This window comes from Phyllostomus hastatus, unplaced genomic scaffold, assembly GCF_019186645.2.
Source record: "Phyllostomus hastatus isolate PE091 unplaced genomic scaffold, TTU_PhHast_1.1 phas_contig_159, whole genome shotgun sequence".
NCBI classification, from domain to species: Eukaryota; Metazoa; Chordata; class Mammalia; order Chiroptera; family Phyllostomidae; genus Phyllostomus; species Phyllostomus hastatus.
The window spans coordinates 28,813,746-28,831,942 of record NW_025333640.1 but is presented as its reverse complement, the minus strand read 5'-3'; the positions used below and the strand labels follow the sequence as shown (position 1 = coordinate 28,831,942).

The following is an 18,197-nucleotide window of genomic DNA, read 5'->3' as shown; positions in this document are numbered from 1 at the left end:
GGTTTCTAAAAGCGGCCAAGCAGAGCCAGCCCCTCAGCCAGCCGGGAGTACCCTCCTCTGCTCCGGGCTGCCTCCCGTGCGCTCCGGCAGAGGCTCCGTAAAACCTGTCTGCAAATCTCTCGGGGGCTACCTCTCGATCTCTATCTCGGGCAGCCCAAGCCTCCCAATCCCAGCAACAAGATTAAATAATTTCTTTAATAGTTCCATAAACAAACCCAGTTATACACCAGATAGTATACTACGAATTCAAGTATTAGAACAATGTAACTGAGTTTGTGCACATTAGGACATAAAACCTTTATAGACAGATTTTATTCTCACAAAACTTCACTTGTCCTCCCTGCCACCACTTCCCTGCTTGTTTCCTTAGGTCTATATGCTGTGTCTGTCTTAGCACACATGGGCCATTTGACAATATACTACAATGGTGAGTTCACAGAACTGGGAGCCTGACTTATAAGGCAGGTGATTTGGTGCTTACGTATATTTCTGTATCTCAATTTCCTCTATCGTATAAAATGAAGATACTAAAAGTACCTACTTCATGGATTAGGAAGATTGAATGTTAAAAATTTTAGTACCCACCTCATCACTTAATGGAAATTTAAGACCTTTTAGTAGTATATCAAAGTTAGTAAACTTCCAAACTAGCTATTGCCATTATCCTCATGGGCAACAGAACTATTACTACCATTAAGAAGCTTGATTGTCTTGGGAAGAACAGGACTGCGTCTTAATCCATTTTATGCTGTCACTGCAGGGACAGTGACTGGAAGAGAGTACAAATTCAATACATATTTTTAGTTTTTATAAACTGTGTGCTTTTTGTTTGTTTGGTTGTTTGTTTGTTTGTTTGTTTCTTCCACTGACAGACACTTAGAGGGATAGAATTTTCCTGGGAGCTGTGGTTCTGTGGCTTGGCCATCAGTAGCAGCAGAGATAATTTGCATTGCCTTTGGATCTACAAATAGCGCCTGCTCTGGGGCTCTCTGAATATGACCTGTTAGCTGGCTGGGTTTCTCTGTTGCCCCGTGCTTCCCCGCTACCTGACTCTGAGTATATACTGGACTGACGCACCCACGGCTATCATCTCCAGATGCATGTGTTTCCTAAGAGGAGAGATGCCGTCTCATTGCACAGTAACTGAATGCCTCCTGTCCCACCACCCACGGGCTTCCCCTCCGCCTTCCCCAGCGTCCCCAGTCTACCACAGGGAGCTCTCCCATGTCCGGCTGCTCAAAGGCTATACAACCTTTAGAGTTCTATGATAAGTGGGAACACAGGCAATCCCTGTTATGTATTAAACATCCTGTAGAAATGAGTTCCTAGGCAAACAACTCAAGTATTTATTTTTCCAAACATACCAGTTCAGATTCAATAAAAGAAACAAGGAACTATTGACAAAGAAAGGACTTTTATTCTCCAGCCCACACTTTGCAAGATCCTGATCTTGAAAACAAAATGTTTTAAGCTCAATTTTGCTAATATTAAATTATACTAAAATTTAAGATGGCAATAAAAACATTTATCTTCTACACTAGATTTGTGGATCATACTTTATTCATTATTTTTTCCATTTTTAAGAAGTGTTTATTAGGCCATTGCTAGGGAAAAAAAACAGTCTCGGGGCATGGAGTCTGAACCACCAGCGCCACGGCCAGAAAGACATGAATCACACTTCATCTTAAACCATGAGATACCTACTGTCTTCATAGACTATGCAAAATTCTGTTAACTTGGATAATTCTTTGAAATTCCAGCCATTCATTCTTCAAAAAAATGCATGGCTTGAAAACTTAAAAAGATCCTCCTGATTTTAAAGAGCTGACAGATTTATTAATAGATGAAGCTTGTCTACTCAGTAGAAAAATGTAGAGGAGAAAGTCGGAGCGATGCTGAATCGACAGAGGAGGAAATGCCTGCCCTGCCTCCCCACCCAAATCACTGCAGCAGGTTGTAAATGATGCAGGAGATGACAAGCCCCTGCCCAGTGCACAGGAAGCGTATAAATTCTGCTCTCTGATCACTGCCCTGGTGCGCTCCTCACTGACATTCCCTGCTCAGGTGAATCCAGAAAACCTCACGTCTGCTGCAAATTCGAAAAAGAACTGAACCAAAACTGAAATCATATTATTTTACTCTACAGAATGGTCTCTTCGTTTTTGCCTCGTTTTTCCTGGCCATAACTTATTATTGACTGTTAGATATATTTATTGACTATCAGAATACTTAAGTGTTGCAGAAGAGTTTGCCTCACATTTCCTTTTAATTTAAAAAATGGAAGTGTCAGAACCCATGTAGGACATAGGGGCTACCAGACCGCTTCCTCCCTCCTTGGTTTCTGCCTCCTTGTGCCACAGCCTAGAAACTCCCTCCAGAAGTCAGCTGGTCACCCAAACTCGAACATGAACCTGGTTTGACTTGATTCTAGCTGTGTGGTTTTGCACATATTTTTAACTTTTCAGAGTTTCATTCTTTGCCTCTGTGAAATGGAAATAATAGATATCCTCCACTTGAAGATTAAATGAAATAGTGTCAGTCTTGAAGCCTCTAGCACAGTATTTGACAAAGTCAGTGCTTGTAAAATTTGGGTCAATTTTTCTTTGCTTGTCATGATGCAGGAGAGAAGGAAGGCTGCATTTTGAACCAGCACTCTTGGGTTTTGATATTTTACTTTTCAATTTATTAGATAATTCACTTGACCTTGCTGAATAGGTATTACCTAATTTTAATAAACATAGTTATTAGTTTTATCCTAGGAGAAAATATATAATAATGAATACTTTAAATGAAAATGTATTATTATTACAAATTAGCATATCTGAATTAAAAATATATATGGATAAGACCCAGGTTTCCATGAATTTATTCTTTAGAGATGTGAAGAACCACACTGCTATTTTACTGTAAAATGAAACCAGAGGGATTTTCTTTGGTCCATCTCTTCAAGGGCATATTTATTGGGAGTATCTCATAATAAATTGCCAGGTGTCCTCAGATTGCAGAGGCTAAGGATGGATGTATTAGAACTGGACATCAGGACCCCTGATTTTGCATTTAAAATCAAGCAGCAATTTTGTCTTTTTTCTCCTGGTTCTCTGTGTCATCCCGGTGTCCTGATTAGTTATGAAAGTTGGTGGTGAGTGTCTGCCCAACGCCAGACTGCCTTTCCTCTCTGCAGGTAAGGTGCTAAGTCACCTGTGGGAAAATTGGCGCTTAGGTCCCACTACACTTCAGACAGTAACTAGCATTTTGTATCTTCTCCTGGTAGATGGTGTTGAAAGGGAATCAGGCAGAGGAATGATCCCATGCCACTCTTAAGAATCCCCATCAAACTCCTGCTTTCAAATGAAGCGACATTCCTATTCCAATGTATAGTTTCATAGGCATAAAACTTAGGTGGTCACCAGAGGAAAATAAAGTAATTTTCAAAACCTAATTTAATTCATTCTAGAAAACCATGAATGAAATAAAATGCAGATGTCAAGGAAAAGAAAAAAATATATACCCACCAATGACAGGTTTCGTTTCCTACGGAAAAAAATAGCGCTCAGTAAGATTGGAAAAGAGCATGAGGCCGGTTCAGTTTGATCCTACAGCAATACCTGGAAGCTCACTTTTTAACATAGTCTGTTTTACATTTCCAGGTTCTCTGAAAGGCCAGGTATGCATAAAGCAACAGCAATGGGGATTTGGGTACTTCATGTTCCCCGCTGCAGGGATGATTTGGATCTTACTTTTTCGGAAAGCATCTTTAAGGAATTCTTCAAGCTGTCTGGAGAACGCTGGCTTGCAGAATCAAGCAGCAGGTCTGCATGGGTTGCTATCAGAGGCTGGAGTTGATTGATGTTGCTGAGAACCTCCTTTGCTTTGGCTGTGTTTTCAGGTGAATAGTAAATAAACTGGTACCCAGTACTGCAACACAAAGACAAGGGCAAGTTACGCACTGAGCAGAAAGAACGTTCAGCCCTTACCATCATGTGGGAAATGATAAACCTAAGTCCACATATCATGAGTTCTTAATGAACACGTAAGAACTATTCTAAGAGATTCTTATGACGTCCCAAGGGATTTTTTAAGCAAAATGACCAACATATTTTTTAAGACTCGGTAAAATAAATCCAGTCGTTACTCAACCACTAGGAATGTTCTTTATGATTACATGTGCCAAGTATTGAAAATCAAAACAAATTAGTATTAGGACTAATTTGTTGAGGTCACATAGTACAGAGGGAAAAAGCTGAGCCTTATATCCAAGGAAATCTGAATAAAAATTCGGGCTCTGGTACTTACTAGCTGGGTGACCTGGAGCAGCCTTCTATTTCCTCATGAGGGAGGTGGCAATAATTATCCAAATAATTATTTATAATGATAAGAGGTGGGTAGGACCGGTGATCGTTCATGTGAAATGCCTAAAAGAGTGCTCGACAGAGAGCAAGCATCCAGTGACGACTACCTGTATTCTCCCCCGTGATACTTCGGGTGGAGGGGGGGGCGCACATGTTCATAGCCGAGAAAGGAAATTAATGCCAAGTGGGCATATGGAGGATTTTATTGGCCAGGAAAAGGGCATTTCCAGCAGAAAAATGTCATTATGCTATTATCTCATCACCTTTTTTTCTGTTCCTTGTGGTTTTTAATTTGAGTTATGAAAAAAATCTAAAATTGATTGCTAGTTAAAGCATTGACGACTTTTATAACCATCATCTAGGAACCGTCAAGCGTGGTATGGGGGTGAGGATTCCGTGGAGGGAAGAAATCTTCGGCCAGTTTCATTAGGAAAGATAAAGGAGGCATTCCAGCAGGGAAAGGAATAAAATCGCAAAACAGCAGCCACTGAGAGAGAGAAGTCACTGTGGGTACACCCACACGGGTGGTGCAAAGCTCGCTTACATCTCTTTACATCCAGCTGTCGCGGCACTTCTCACAATACCTTGCAAACAATGTTGAGTCTTAGTGAATATTTTCTCATACCTTTACCAGCTAAGTTATTAAAACACCCACCATGCCATTTCTTCTTTTGAAACATTAGAATCCAATCAGAAAACTTCACAGTTAGGAAGCATTCTCTCCTTCCCTGGACACTAACGATTTTCGGGGGAAAGTGTCCCTTTCTTCAGGGAGACAACATTCTTTTGCAAACACATGATGAATATTCCTCTAGTGCTCTTTATGTAATTTCTCCTTGCACAATGATTAAAAGGAATGTGTTTGGTTGCTTGAACTCTTCATGAGACAGGACAAGGAGTCAATGAGAAGTATAGGTTTATGAAGAAAACGCATTTCTAGTCTGCGAAACGTAAGAGGATTTGCTCTCAATTTTGTAAGTGACTTAAATTGCAGAAGCAGAAGCCTAAACAGAAAACATACCTTAACTACTCGGCATATGTATTTTAATGAAAATGAAGGCACTAGACAAATAACAATGGCAAAGAGGAGAAAGAAAACAATGTCCCTGCCAATTATCTAGGTCTCTTTCTGGCTCTTGGGATCTTAGGCAGGAGTGTGCCAAGGCCTTAAACAGAAATCAGGAACTGGGATGTCCTCCTGTTCATCTGTACCTGGACTAGATACAAAGTTTAATCCACCCAGCCTTCAGTAGACCAAACAACCCCACGTAGTCTTTGTGAAGACGATGATTGCCTGAAGGTACTGACGGCCCGCGGGGTGGGGTTGGTGTTTAATGCTCAACAGCCCGGACAGCAGGGCGTGGGACTTGACCTCAGACCTGACCCGGAGAGCAGTGTAGTTGCAGCAGGTGGGCCCCTCCCACTGATCTGCTCATTGGTCCTTACAATTTGCCCTCTGGTGTCATCTTCTGGGTCCTGGCAGGCCTCCCTCGGCTCAGCTCTCGCCTGGAAAGCCAGCCTTCTCAAGGCCGTGTGTGGTCTTCCACTTTCCTCTTTCCACACCTACCTCCGTTTTGCTGGCGTCCTCCCCGGCCTCCCACACTCACTCCCACACATCGTCTCCGAGTCCGGTCCCCACTGCCTTCTTTCTCTCCTCCTGCCGGGCTGTCCTGGCAGTCCGCTGTCACTTTGTTCCCGACATCATCTACTCGCATTATTGTCTCCTGCGTGTTTCTTACCCTCCCTGAGCATTTGAACCTAACACACACACGTTCAAGATTTATTTCTCATGTGTTCTTTTCTTCCATCCTAGTTCAGCTGTGCTCACTCGGGGATGAGGGAGGGTTCTGAGTATTTATCTTTAAAAATGCAGATGCCCTGGCAATGCCATCATGGGCCATCAGCATAAGTCCCAGCCCTGCCCCGAGACAGTCTCTGGTGGAGCGGACTTAGGTACCAGCCATCCGCTCTCCCGATTAGGTATTTTAATGATGCGCACCTTATCTAGTGAGGCTGAAAGATTCATTTTCCACAATAAAAGCCAAAGTTGGTGTCCAAGATGAAATAGTATGGTATGGAAAAAAAATATCACCACCACAAAATAACTTTAAGTCTACATAAATTTCATTTACCTATTCAGTGCCTTACTTCTTAAACATGTCATATATTTTAACCGTTATAGCTTCTTAAATGGAAAGTTATGAGTAAAATTTAATTATTGAGATAAAAAGAATATAGCTGAACTCTGTTTTATAGTGGTCTGAAATTTAAACCGAATGCAAACACTTGAATTAACTATCAATCAGAAGAAAACCAGCAGAAGAACAAAATATTTGCTTGGAGAAAAGAAATATTTTATAGGGTGTAAATAATATAGCAAAGCCTAGATAATGGAAAATTGCAATTGGTTCCATAATCATTTTCCACTGGTGAAACAACGGCTGTGCATATATGTGAATGCATACATTTTAATTTAATTTATATTTATTCACATTCTTTAACATCACTTAATTAGAATACACACACCCTTACTCATCTGCGTGTGTGTGCAGGTTGTCACTGGGGTGTCACGGTTTGGAGATATAAAGAAAAATAGAGCACATAGTGAAACAACATTCATATTCATGTACTCGGATCGCCACCAAAGTACAATGCAAACAAAGACTGCGTGTCTGGAGTCTGTGCCCCGCTGCAGGCTCTTTCTGCTGGTGCTCCCTGAGCCCCCTGGGTGGGCTGGCTCCAGGGCTCAGCCCTTGGAGCTCTTTCTTTCCAATTCCTTTCTTCTTTTTTAAATCCTCATGTCCTTCCTAAAGAGTCTCATTTAACCCTGTGGGTTAAATCCCTCAGCTGTGCTAATAATCCCCAAAGTCACTTGTCTAACCTAGACCTTTCTCCTGAACTCCAATTAAAAAGAAAAGCCCCCCCATGCCCCGGGCACCACGGAAGGCCCTGTGGGGGTGGAGAGGCCAGTCGAGGGGCATGTCCTACAAGACCCAGCCCTTGCACGGCAGCTGGCTGGTGGAGCAGGCCGACCTTTCTGAAGAAGATCCAAGGGTCATCATTCAGTCTGGACACCATTTGAAACTATAAGTGCAAGGAAATGGACAAGGAAATGGACAAGTGCTGCTCCGTACAGCATAGCAGAGAAGCTTAAATATGGTGCAGTTATTTCTCGTGTGGAAATTACATTGGCCCCAGGCCTCCAGGGTTCAGCGATGTGCTTTAGGAACTTGTGGAAGAAAAACAACTGTAAGAACAACACCCAAACCTTTCTGCTTTTCCCCAAGCAGCTTTCCTAATTTTATTTATTTATTTATTTATTTATTTATTGCTTAAAAAAAAAGCACTGGAGGAATAAAGTATTTGTTTTGTTTACCTCCTATGGATTCCACTCATATAATTAAACGAGTTCCATGTTCTAAGCTTAAACTGATGTTTATCTTTGAAACTACTCATTTCAAAAATACTGATTTCATGTTGACTTTCGAATCAGCATTTTTGAACAAGGCTTGATTTGGCCATTTTTCAGCTCTGTGACAAGTGGTGCCAATTAAGAGGGGAAAACCTAAAATGCATTTCAGTTCACTGTGGCCTCCGGGGCCAATGGCCTACTAGCTCTGACCACAGGGCTCCTGCTGCCCCACGTTTTTACTTGTAAATGCCCACCTGCAGTTTCCTGACCCTAAGACCTCTTTGCTATGTATACATCCTTTCTTCAGCCCTGTTCTGGCCCTAAAAAAGTTTCCCAGGCACAGTTATATGACCTTTACATAAACAAAGCCTAATGTGTTTTCACTTCCTTCCATTGCCCATTTCCACTTTATCCCCAAATTCACTTGCCCTGGTTTCCTTTGCCAACTTCCAAGGGCATGGTCAGTTCTATTTCTCCCAGTCTGGGCACTGGTATTTTCATGCTCACTCCTGCAGGAGAATGTGACGGAGGAACACCCAGGCCAGGTCCTCCAATTGCTCCCATGTAAAATATTTCCCAACTCCATCCTGGACTGTATCCATTCATGTGCCTGATCAAAGTATAGAGTAAGATGAGGGGAACAGCAGAAACCATTTCCAGATACATCGCAAAAACAAATGTTCCCTTTCTGGGGTGATGGAAGTGTCATAAAACTGGATTGTGATGAGAACAGCATAGCTCTATCAATTTACTAAAAATCACTGAATTGCACACTTAAAGGAGGTCAGGTGTATGACGTGCAAATCACCACACTGCAAAAGCAGAGAACGGGACGGTGGCTGCCAGAGGGTGAAGGGAGAAAAACGGGGAGATGTTGGTTAAGGGGCACAAAGTTTCAGTTACGGAAGACGTGTCAGTTCTGGGGAACTGATGTATGGCGTGGTGGCTCTAGGTAACAACCCTGTATTGTGTGCTTGAAACTGGCTATGAAGGTAGATCTTAAATGTTCTCACCACAAAAACGAAGAGAGGTTAATTAACTTGATTATTTCACAGTGTGTACATGTACATGTATAAAATATCAAGCTATAGAACTTGAATATATTAAATTTTTATTTGTCCATTATATCTTAATAAGGTTGGTGAAAAATAAATGCGAATGTTCCCAGCCTATGATATTACAGTGCTGATGATTATGGTTCTGGGATAGGAATACAGAAAAACGGAAGGTGTAATGCGGGAGCCATTTCATTTTTTCCTCTGTTAAATCTGATAACGTTTTTTGAAAGGTCTCTAATAAAGCCAGTCATTCATACTGTAGCAAAGACTAATAATTCAAATCAATCTTTCCCTATCTCTCTCTCTCCTTTCTCACATTTTAATGGCTAATACTCATTGGGTCTGTACCACAGACCTAGCATTATGCTAAATTATTTTCAGGGATTAATCTCTGAAGAACAAATTTTATTCCATGACACAGATACGAACACTGAAGTCTGGTGGACTGAGTAACCTGGTCTGGACAGCATAGATGGTAAAACCAGGGTTCAAAACCAGGTCTTTACTATTACACGCCCGAACCCTTCATTATGTTTTACAATATCACGAACATGGCAGTGACACGTTGTAAATTTGGAAAAGTTATAACATGAACACTAACACAGGAAACATCTTTTCTTTAGTAACGTAATGGTAGAAACAGCCAATACATAGTAAAGTAATATATAATTTTAAAAGCGCTCATCTTATTCAAACAAAGCTCTTTAGAAAAGATGTACGGTTCTGTATTACAACGCAGCTTTAACTAAAGTGAGGATTTGAAGATCATCTCACAAGTAAGTTGCTCTCAACAAAGAGCTCACGGCGGCCGTGCGGCCCGAGCAGTGAGGGAAGAGAAAGGCCAGCGGCGGCCGGGGAGGTGAGCAGCGGGGGAGCCCGAGGACACTGTTCCCCCTCCGGGCCACAGACGGGGCTGCTGGCAGAGGAGGAGGAGGAGAAGGGAGAGACCTGGCAGGCCTCACCACGATCCCCCAGGACCTTGCCAACCTAAGGCTCTATACCCTTAAGTGCACACATATCCTTCAGGGCAGCCATCACGCGGGACTTGCGTGCTAACCGCGCAGCACTACAGCTCCTTACACTCCCAGCTCGGACAGGGGTTTAAAAGTAGTAGCAGGAAAACGGAGACCACTGTATCTGGACAACAATAAAAAATGTGCAAAAAATAAAATAAAATAAAAGTAGTGTAAAAGGATGTCACATTGCATCCACCTTTTCTAGGCATTTGTAGTTGGAGATTTTTTTAGTGTAACCTAGTTTCCCCTAGTGGCTGGGAGTGGCAAAGGGGTTTCACAGAGCCATCGCTCTTAGTCCACAACTAGAAGAAAAGGAGATAAAAAACAAAACCATCCTAAAAGAAATAGAACTCTGTGCATATCTACCTGCCCTGCTCAAAAATAAACATATTATCCTTTTTTCTTTTGTAAACATATTATTCTTCCCTTGTTCACCTTCTTGACATTTAATTTTTCCTTTACACTTAATATGCTCTAACGGAAAATGATTCTACACTGTAATAAATAGTTCCAATGACATGACACACGGAATCCCTTGCACGTGCAAGTGCGTGTGTGTGTGCAAATAGTAGTAAAATCAGAGGGACTGCAAGGAAGTCTTCTGGAGAAGAACAACGGACTTACTCCCGTTTTTATCCTATAATCTCTCACGGTGAAAATAGGGGAGCCTGTCTAAAAGTCTCTTCGCACAGTATCTAAAAGTCTTCCTTCTTCTAGGTTCACTTTGTATCCTTAGATTCTCTGGGAGGATTCTCTAGGAAGGTTTTGTTTGCATAAATACCGTTCATGGTAAATGGGTTCCTTTCATACCAGAGAAGCTGAATGGAGTTCTGGAAGCGAATGAGCGAAGACACGGTCCCCGAAGTAGGAACAGATTACACAGCACGACAATCCAAATAAAACAGTGTCTGGTTTCCACACTAGCAAGCACATTATCCTTTCAGAAACATTCACCAATAGGTTTAGATTGATTTCCTCGGTGTACATTTAACGTCATGTAACCTTTCAGGCACATTTTTATGTACATCCCTACGTACCTCCTAACCCACGTGCTAATCGAAATGACTACAGAGCGTTCTACTTCAGCGATGTAGAATATTTTGTTTATCTATTCATTCAGGTTGTTTCTGTAGTTTGCTATTATGAATAGAACTAATAAACATCTTTGAAAATTTTACTGTTTTTCCTTTGTTATTTTATTGTTGGTGTATCCCTAAACAAGTGGTTTCCCTGAGGTGTATTTGGGAGGGCTATACAAATAAGGTTAAAGTCCTAGAAATATTTTTACTGACTACTGGACGCAGCAATTTTAGGCAGACGAAACTAGTAACAGGCCTGGGTGCAAATCGTCACATCGATTCGTGTTTTTCTTAATAGTACACACAAAGTAATTTACTTTTAAATTATATTCTTTAAAAAGCCCCAGAGAAATTGAATGGGGCAACTTTTGAAAATTTCTATCTGGTAGGTGGCAAAATCAATTCCTGGAAAGGAACTAATCTGTAACTAATATTATTCCGCAGAGCTAACAGGGTCCATTCATGAAGAACGCGGGCTCTGGGCGGAACACCTACTGATGGCGGCAGGGTGAGCCGGTACGGGAGAACTGGAGAGGGAGGGAAGTGTGACTGTCGTCTCTGGCTCTGTCGTTATCGGCGTGGGCGATTCCATTTCTGAACCTCAGTGTTCTCATCGATAGAGATTCCACTCTGTTTCTAACATTTAGAACATTCTTTACTGAGAAAAGTACCACAGACTCATCCAAATGATTTTCTTGTTTCCCAAAACTTCTTATCACCTTGAACATGGACAACTGGCTGTATTGACTAAGCAAGGAAAACAAATGATTTATGACCTGTACTCCTTTCCCCAGTGGCCTTGGCATTTAGTCGGTTATAAAAAACAGAAACCTGAGGCTCCTGCAACCCTGCCTGGTCTCCTTCAAGTCCTCGTCCAGCTGGATTTAATTCCTGTAAAGTTTCCTAAAAATCTTTAACTCAGTAGTCACTATTTCCTCTCCCCACCACTCTTATGACAGACTAATTATTTGCCCTTCTTAGGTTCTCTACACACTGTCACTCAAAATGCAAATCTGCCCTGACGGTGTGGCTCCGTGGGTTGGCTGTCCTCCTGTAAGCCGAAAGGGCGCTGGTTCAATTCCGGGTCAGGGCACACGCCTGGGCTGTGGGCCAGGTCCCTGGTTAGGGGCATGCACGAGGCAGCCCATCAATGTTTCTCTCCCACTCCTTTGCCCTCCCTTTCCTTCTCTCTAAAAATAAGCAAATAAAATCTTATTTAAAAAATGCAAATCTGATCATGTTAGTCCTCAGACAAAAAACCCGTCAATGAGTCCCCACAGCCTAAAGGGTGAGCTACCAGGCCTTGGGGTAGCAAACAAGTGTCCTTCAGGTCTGGCCCCTCTCTCCTTCCCAGCCTCAGGCCCTCTTTCTCCTCATTGCCCTGCCAGCGGCTGTCTCCCTGGGGTGTCTGAGCCCAGGCTCGGTGAACGGCACCGCCGCCACACCCAGGCACCCTGCACAGAACCTGGCTGGGGGTCTTGGTCCCTCTGGAATCTTACCTCCCACTCAAGACGCACACACGACCCAAACAATTGCCAAGCCCTCCTAAACATCTCACAGCCAATCTCTTTCGATCCATCTGTGCTGACAGCACCGCAGGCCAAGCCACCTTTCTCCTCCACAGGTTCAATGCCACTAGTCACTCCTTGCTGACACAAGCCTCACGACAGGGAAGAGGACACGGCAATCATTCAGGCACGTTCCCATCTAACAAAGATTTTGCAACAGCACCATTTTTTCTCATGTTACACAGGACAATCGTATCACTTTTCCATGACATAGATCCCAAAGTTAGTATAATACCTTTACTACCTTTAATACCTTTAATACCTTTACTATAATCTTGCAAAGAATGAGATCCTCTACAGTCAGCATCTACACTAAAAAAATACAGTATTTTTAAATTTCCTGAACAGTTATTTGTAGATGACTTTTTTCTTGCCTTCTGCTGCCTCTGGGATGATGGATATTAAGTATCTAAGCTAATAGCTGCAAACGTAGTCTGGCGGTCACTCGGTGTTTGAACTGATCCCAGTCGTCTTCCTTGGATTAAGGCCATACTAGTTGAGGTGACATGGTCGTGTCATGGTTTAACATCTTTTCCAGTTTTAGGTGAAGGAGAAATGCAACTCCTGACTTACAGAAAATAATTCCTCAAACCATTGTACCTACTCATATTTAGATTGGCTATTTTTATAAAAATCGCCACCTTTCTCCTTTCAGGACACGTAATGGTATATTTTCCCTTCCTCCTGAGGCTCAGGTGAACACTAATACGCTAGTACTTGACAAATGGCTGTTCTTAAACCCCACGAGACACTTTCCACAGATGCCTCTATGTTTCCGTTCTCTAATTCCACAGCCATTCCCCGTGCTCGCTACAGAGTCCAGTCACGTCGATCTCTTCGGGCAGAGAGGAGACAGCCCTAGGACGGGCAATCTTTTCACTTCTTTCATTCCCTCCCTTGTATTTGTTTAACGAACACTTATCAGAGCCGTTCCTGGGGACACTGGGGTCCACCAGACGGATGGCCCTCCCCTGCCAGCACGCACAATCTAAAGAGGAAGGCAGGCAGTTGGAAGGCAGACGTGGTCTAGCCCAGGAGCCAGAGGCGGCTCGCGGGCAGAACCGAAACTGAGGAAGTTTTGTGAGGTTCACAGGGTGACAGGAGAGGAAGCTGGAGAAAAAGCAGGGCTGGGGCACCCCTGCGTATATTACACACCTTAGACTTTATACTCCAGGTGCCAGGTGGCTAAGCAAAGTTTGAAATCATGAAGTCACTAGGTTGTATTGGCCTTTTAGAACTATTACTCCAATCAAGGTGAGCAAAAATGGACTGGACGAGAGCCAGCCTGGTGAGATTTGCAGGGAGACACGGAAAAGATGGGTGATTCTCTGAGTTAGGTTAATCCTAAGCCATAGTTCATTGCTGAAATGAATGGCTTCCTGAGAAATAAGAAGGGAGAACTGATAGAACTGATTTTGGGGGGAGGTGGGGGAGGAGTGCAAGGGAAGAAAAGTAATCAAGAATTGCTAGTGTCTAAGCTGAACGTGCTGGTGACTTTTATTGATACAAGGAATCCTCAAGAGAAGCCTGAGGGTAAGGGGTGAGTGATGACTCCCTCCGTTGACTTGGAAGAGCTTAAGTGACACCATTAGTGGGAGGCTGTCCGCTAGACGGCTATAAATAGATGTCTGGGCCTCAGGAGCCACACCAGGGCTCAGCGCAGAGACGCCGTCTAAAGTCCCGCGTCTCAGAAGACGCGGCAAGTGTGTGTCTTATGCACATAGATACAAAGTTTTGCAGGGAGGATAGTATGGCAGCACCCCAAAAGTCAACAACCTCAACCAAGCAATTCCACCTGTAAGAATTTACATAAAAGAAACCCTCGTAACTTTTGAGAGAAATTTTGAGAATAAGAATGTACCGTACAAGCCCAGTGGTTATAACAAAAATTAGAAATGGTGTAAATGATCAGCAATATTGTTTGTATTGGTTAGATAATTATTCTACATGCAATCAATATAAACCTACTTAGCTTTTAGAAAGCAGTACACCTACATGTATTGAAATGGGACATGCTTAAGACATTTTGAGTGAAAATATACCTGTTTATGGCTTTTGCATATAGAATGGCTAAAATTAGTAAGCCCTCATTATATGCTGGGAGGCGTTATACATTTCTTGCTGAATGTGAAGTCATCAAATTTTTAGAACAACCCTGTAAGCGAAGGAGTATTTTTTTCACGCTGTGAATGAGGAAACACAAGTACAGAGAGTGGAGGGACTTTGACTAAGGTCCCAAAGCCTGTAGGTGCTCAAGCCAGGATTTAATTCATAGAGAAAGTAGAGTCTACTAATTATCTGTGATGAAAGTTTCTGTCCTGCCCCAGATTGGGGGCCAGGAGAACTAAACTTGAGTTATAGAAAAGTCAAGAACATTACATCCCCATGACTGAATTTGTGAACTTGCCTCTTAAATGCTGAAAACTCAGATAGTTGGATGCCTAGAAGAAAATGCATAGGCAAATGCATTACGCTGCTCCAATTGCTTTATTCTGGGAAGAGAGCATGAAAAGGTAGGCTCTTCACATCACATGCTTCTTTCTTCTTGGAACTTGTGTGCGACAAGCACATTTTACTTGTACAGTTAAAATGAGAAGGAAGGAGCAAGCTGCATTACAAATTCATTTAGGATCATATGCAACTCAGCAAAAAATCCTTCCATTCCTCTGGAGCACACTCGGTTCAGTGCTTCGAGAGCCTCATCATTTAGCTGGCACAGCATGCCCGAGTCTGAACACGACCAGTTCACTGAAAAATTCTATTCTCTCCACACTCCAGGTTACAGATGAATGAGATAAAACCCACTAATTCTGGAAGATCTGATGTTGTGTACAGGGGGCTGCCTGCAGGGAAGTGCACCTGGAGAATACCAGCCTGGTACACGGCATTGGCAGGCCTCGCTGCCTATTTGCTCAAATACGAGCTGAATTGAGAGCTAAGAGTGGCTGAGGAGGGACTGACTCAAAGAAAGAAAAGAGTATACCCCCAAGGAATCGAGTTGTAATCTACACAAAGGTTTAAATTTCCATCTCCTTGAAAATGACACATTGTCAGCTACTAGGTACAGTTCAAAAGAAAAGGGAAAGGAATGCTGGGATTTTATTCATGCTTATTCTTATTTCCATTGGGCCTGTGTCATACTTTTTTAAAAAATATAAAGTACTTTTTTTAAAAAAAGAAAATGTATTTGAAAAGGAATAGGACATGAATTTTAGCTATCACCTAAAAGACTGATATTTTTGTACACAAGTTTTGGTGCATTAGGAATGACTTCCAAAAAATTGTAAACACGTATTTTTAAGTGAAGGGCATTGGATTTATACAGGGTGGGGCAAAAGTAGGTTCCTAATTGTGAGTACACCAAACACAGAGTTTATTTTCACATTATTATGTATTAATTACTATATTATTTTCCACACACACAACAGTAAACCTATTTTTGCGCAACTCTGTATACTTTGAAGAATTAGTCATTTTAAGCCATTTGGAATTTTTTAATTTATAACAAAAAATAAAAAACATTGTAAGTGGAAAAACAAACTAGAAAAGAGGGCACCCATGTGTTGCCAGTAAATGCATTGTTGAGAAAGAAGAATACAGGTGGTTTTAATCTCTTTCTTTTGGCTTTTTTACAGTTTCCAATAAACATATTTGCAAAATTGGAAAATTATCAATAGAAAGTTTTTATTAAAAATACCTTATTGCATAATGGAACTATATCTACTTCAAAGATAGATGACACAGTGGCAGACTGAACAACTCTGCCAAATTTCTGACAGGAGATCAGGCTAGAAGAGTTTTCAAGAAAATTCTTTGGCAGCAGCTGCCTAGTCTGCTCACGTGCTCCTGGAGGGGGTATAGAAGGGGGGCTATTGCAAAAATTCTCCGACAGTTCTGCCGAGAGGCCTCGGCTCTACGCCACTCACAAAAAAGGTTCATTGGTTTTATTTCCCCTAAATTAAGCAGTGGTTAGTGATTCTATCAGAAGAATGTATTTCAAAGATATTGCATCCAGTTCTCTCATTTCTGGTTTATTGGATGCTGGCTACACCTTAGGCTGCAGAGAGCTCCCTGGTGCGGTATTTTCCCTTTTTTCTAAAAAGTCTCCTATTTATCACAGAGAATGAGGAAATATCTACTTTAGCTCTCCTTACAGTAGTAAGGAAACTTCCTCAGAGTTTTTGCCATATGGTGGAGTAGCCATTGATCTCATAAAAGGAAAGTCCGCTTTGTTTAACTCTTTGAATCACTGTTTCACTTTCCTTCGGAAAACTCCCCTAAATTCTAATATAGACTCAAGTTCTTGTAGGTTCAAGGAGAGCCTACAATATTTCTATTGGTAACATTTTAGTTCATTTTCCTTATGACTTTTCCAGATGATTACTTTCTTTTTTCCATTTGAAGTTGTGGGGTGGTAAAGGTTGATTATGATCATCTGGGACAGATGGGTGGGGACGAGCAACATTCAAGGTCGGCACGTGACCTGTGTGCCATTAGGATCCTCGGCAGCGATTTCCCTCTGAATTCATTTCAGATGAACGGGCAGATCACAGGGAATGAATATTCTCAGAAAGGAGTTAACAACATCCCTCACTGGCTTTGGTTTTTTTTTTTTTTTTTTACAAAGGCTCTTGGTTTTCATGAGATGTCTTTTCATCTTAATGAAAGAACTATGCCTTCAGGTCACGGTCCTACTGAGTGAAAATTCTGGCTGAATCTGAAGTTCCTGCTGAAATCAGAAATGATCAAAGCAGGAAAACAAGTGGTAAATCACTGCCTCCAGGATGTGGAGATGTTTGATGTGACGGGTGAATCAGAGGTTACAAACATCCTGGTCTTTAAAAAATATACGCGTGATTATGGTTTTGTTCTCTTAGAAAAACCTCATGTTTTATAGCATGAAAACCTCTAGAATATGCCCGCTTTTATTTGATTGGATATTACTCGGTCCAAATGTTCACAGATCAAAATTCTTATAGCTTTCCTCCCATTTTGTCATTCCATTTGCAACTGTTCAATGAGTTTGGGATTCATTAAACAAAAATTTGTATTGAGCGGGTTGTCATACATTTCTACATTTTAACAAATATTCCCTTACATAGATTTTCTTTGCTTCTGTTACATGCCAATTAAGGTTGGATGCATTTCTCATGTTCACCTCACCTGTGTCACTATTCTCCTCTCTATTCTCCACACCCTTCATCTGTCCTGTCCCAGAACTATTCACTCACACCTATCGTAACCCTAGCTACACATGAGATGCACCTGGGAAGCTCTCGCAACACACTGATGCCTGGGCTCCATTCCTAGGACTTGCGCCTAATCTGACTCGGGTGACATCATGGCACACAGGAAATGTTTTTAAAGCCCCAAAGGTGATTCCATCGTGCGGCCACAAGTGAAAAATCCTCGCTGTCTCTATGGATCTGTTGTATTATGATTATTTGTGAAACCTTATTTCTCACTGGAATTTTCGGCACGTTAAATCAAAGACTATGCCTGATGCACAGGTGAATTCCAATGCCTGTTGAACTTGATCTATGGAACGCATGTATGCTAAGTACCCTGTGGAACATCCTGGAAGACCCACAATTCAAGGGAGTGTCACCTTTTACTCAAAAACAGCACAAAGTGTTATGAAATTATCCAGTAAAGACAAATTTAACACACCATAATTGTGACCTAGTAAGACTATAAGGGAAATCAAAATAAAAT

General features: G+C 41.9%; 1 protein-coding gene across 8 annotated transcripts in view; it reads right to left on the bottom strand.

Annotated features, from left to right (window-relative positions):
• Window positions 1-18,197, bottom strand: part of INPP4B (inositol polyphosphate-4-phosphatase type II B) — a 520,158-nt gene that overhangs the window by 92,331 nt on the left and 409,630 nt on the right. For all 8 annotated transcript variants that reach the window (XM_045830759.1, XM_045830758.1, XM_045830757.1 and 5 more), the window contains one exon: window positions 3,738-3,915. In XM_045830759.1, coding sequence (XP_045686715.1) covers window positions 3,738-3,915 — 178 coding nt within the window. The remainder of the gene's footprint in view (window positions 1-3,737; window positions 3,916-18,197) is intronic.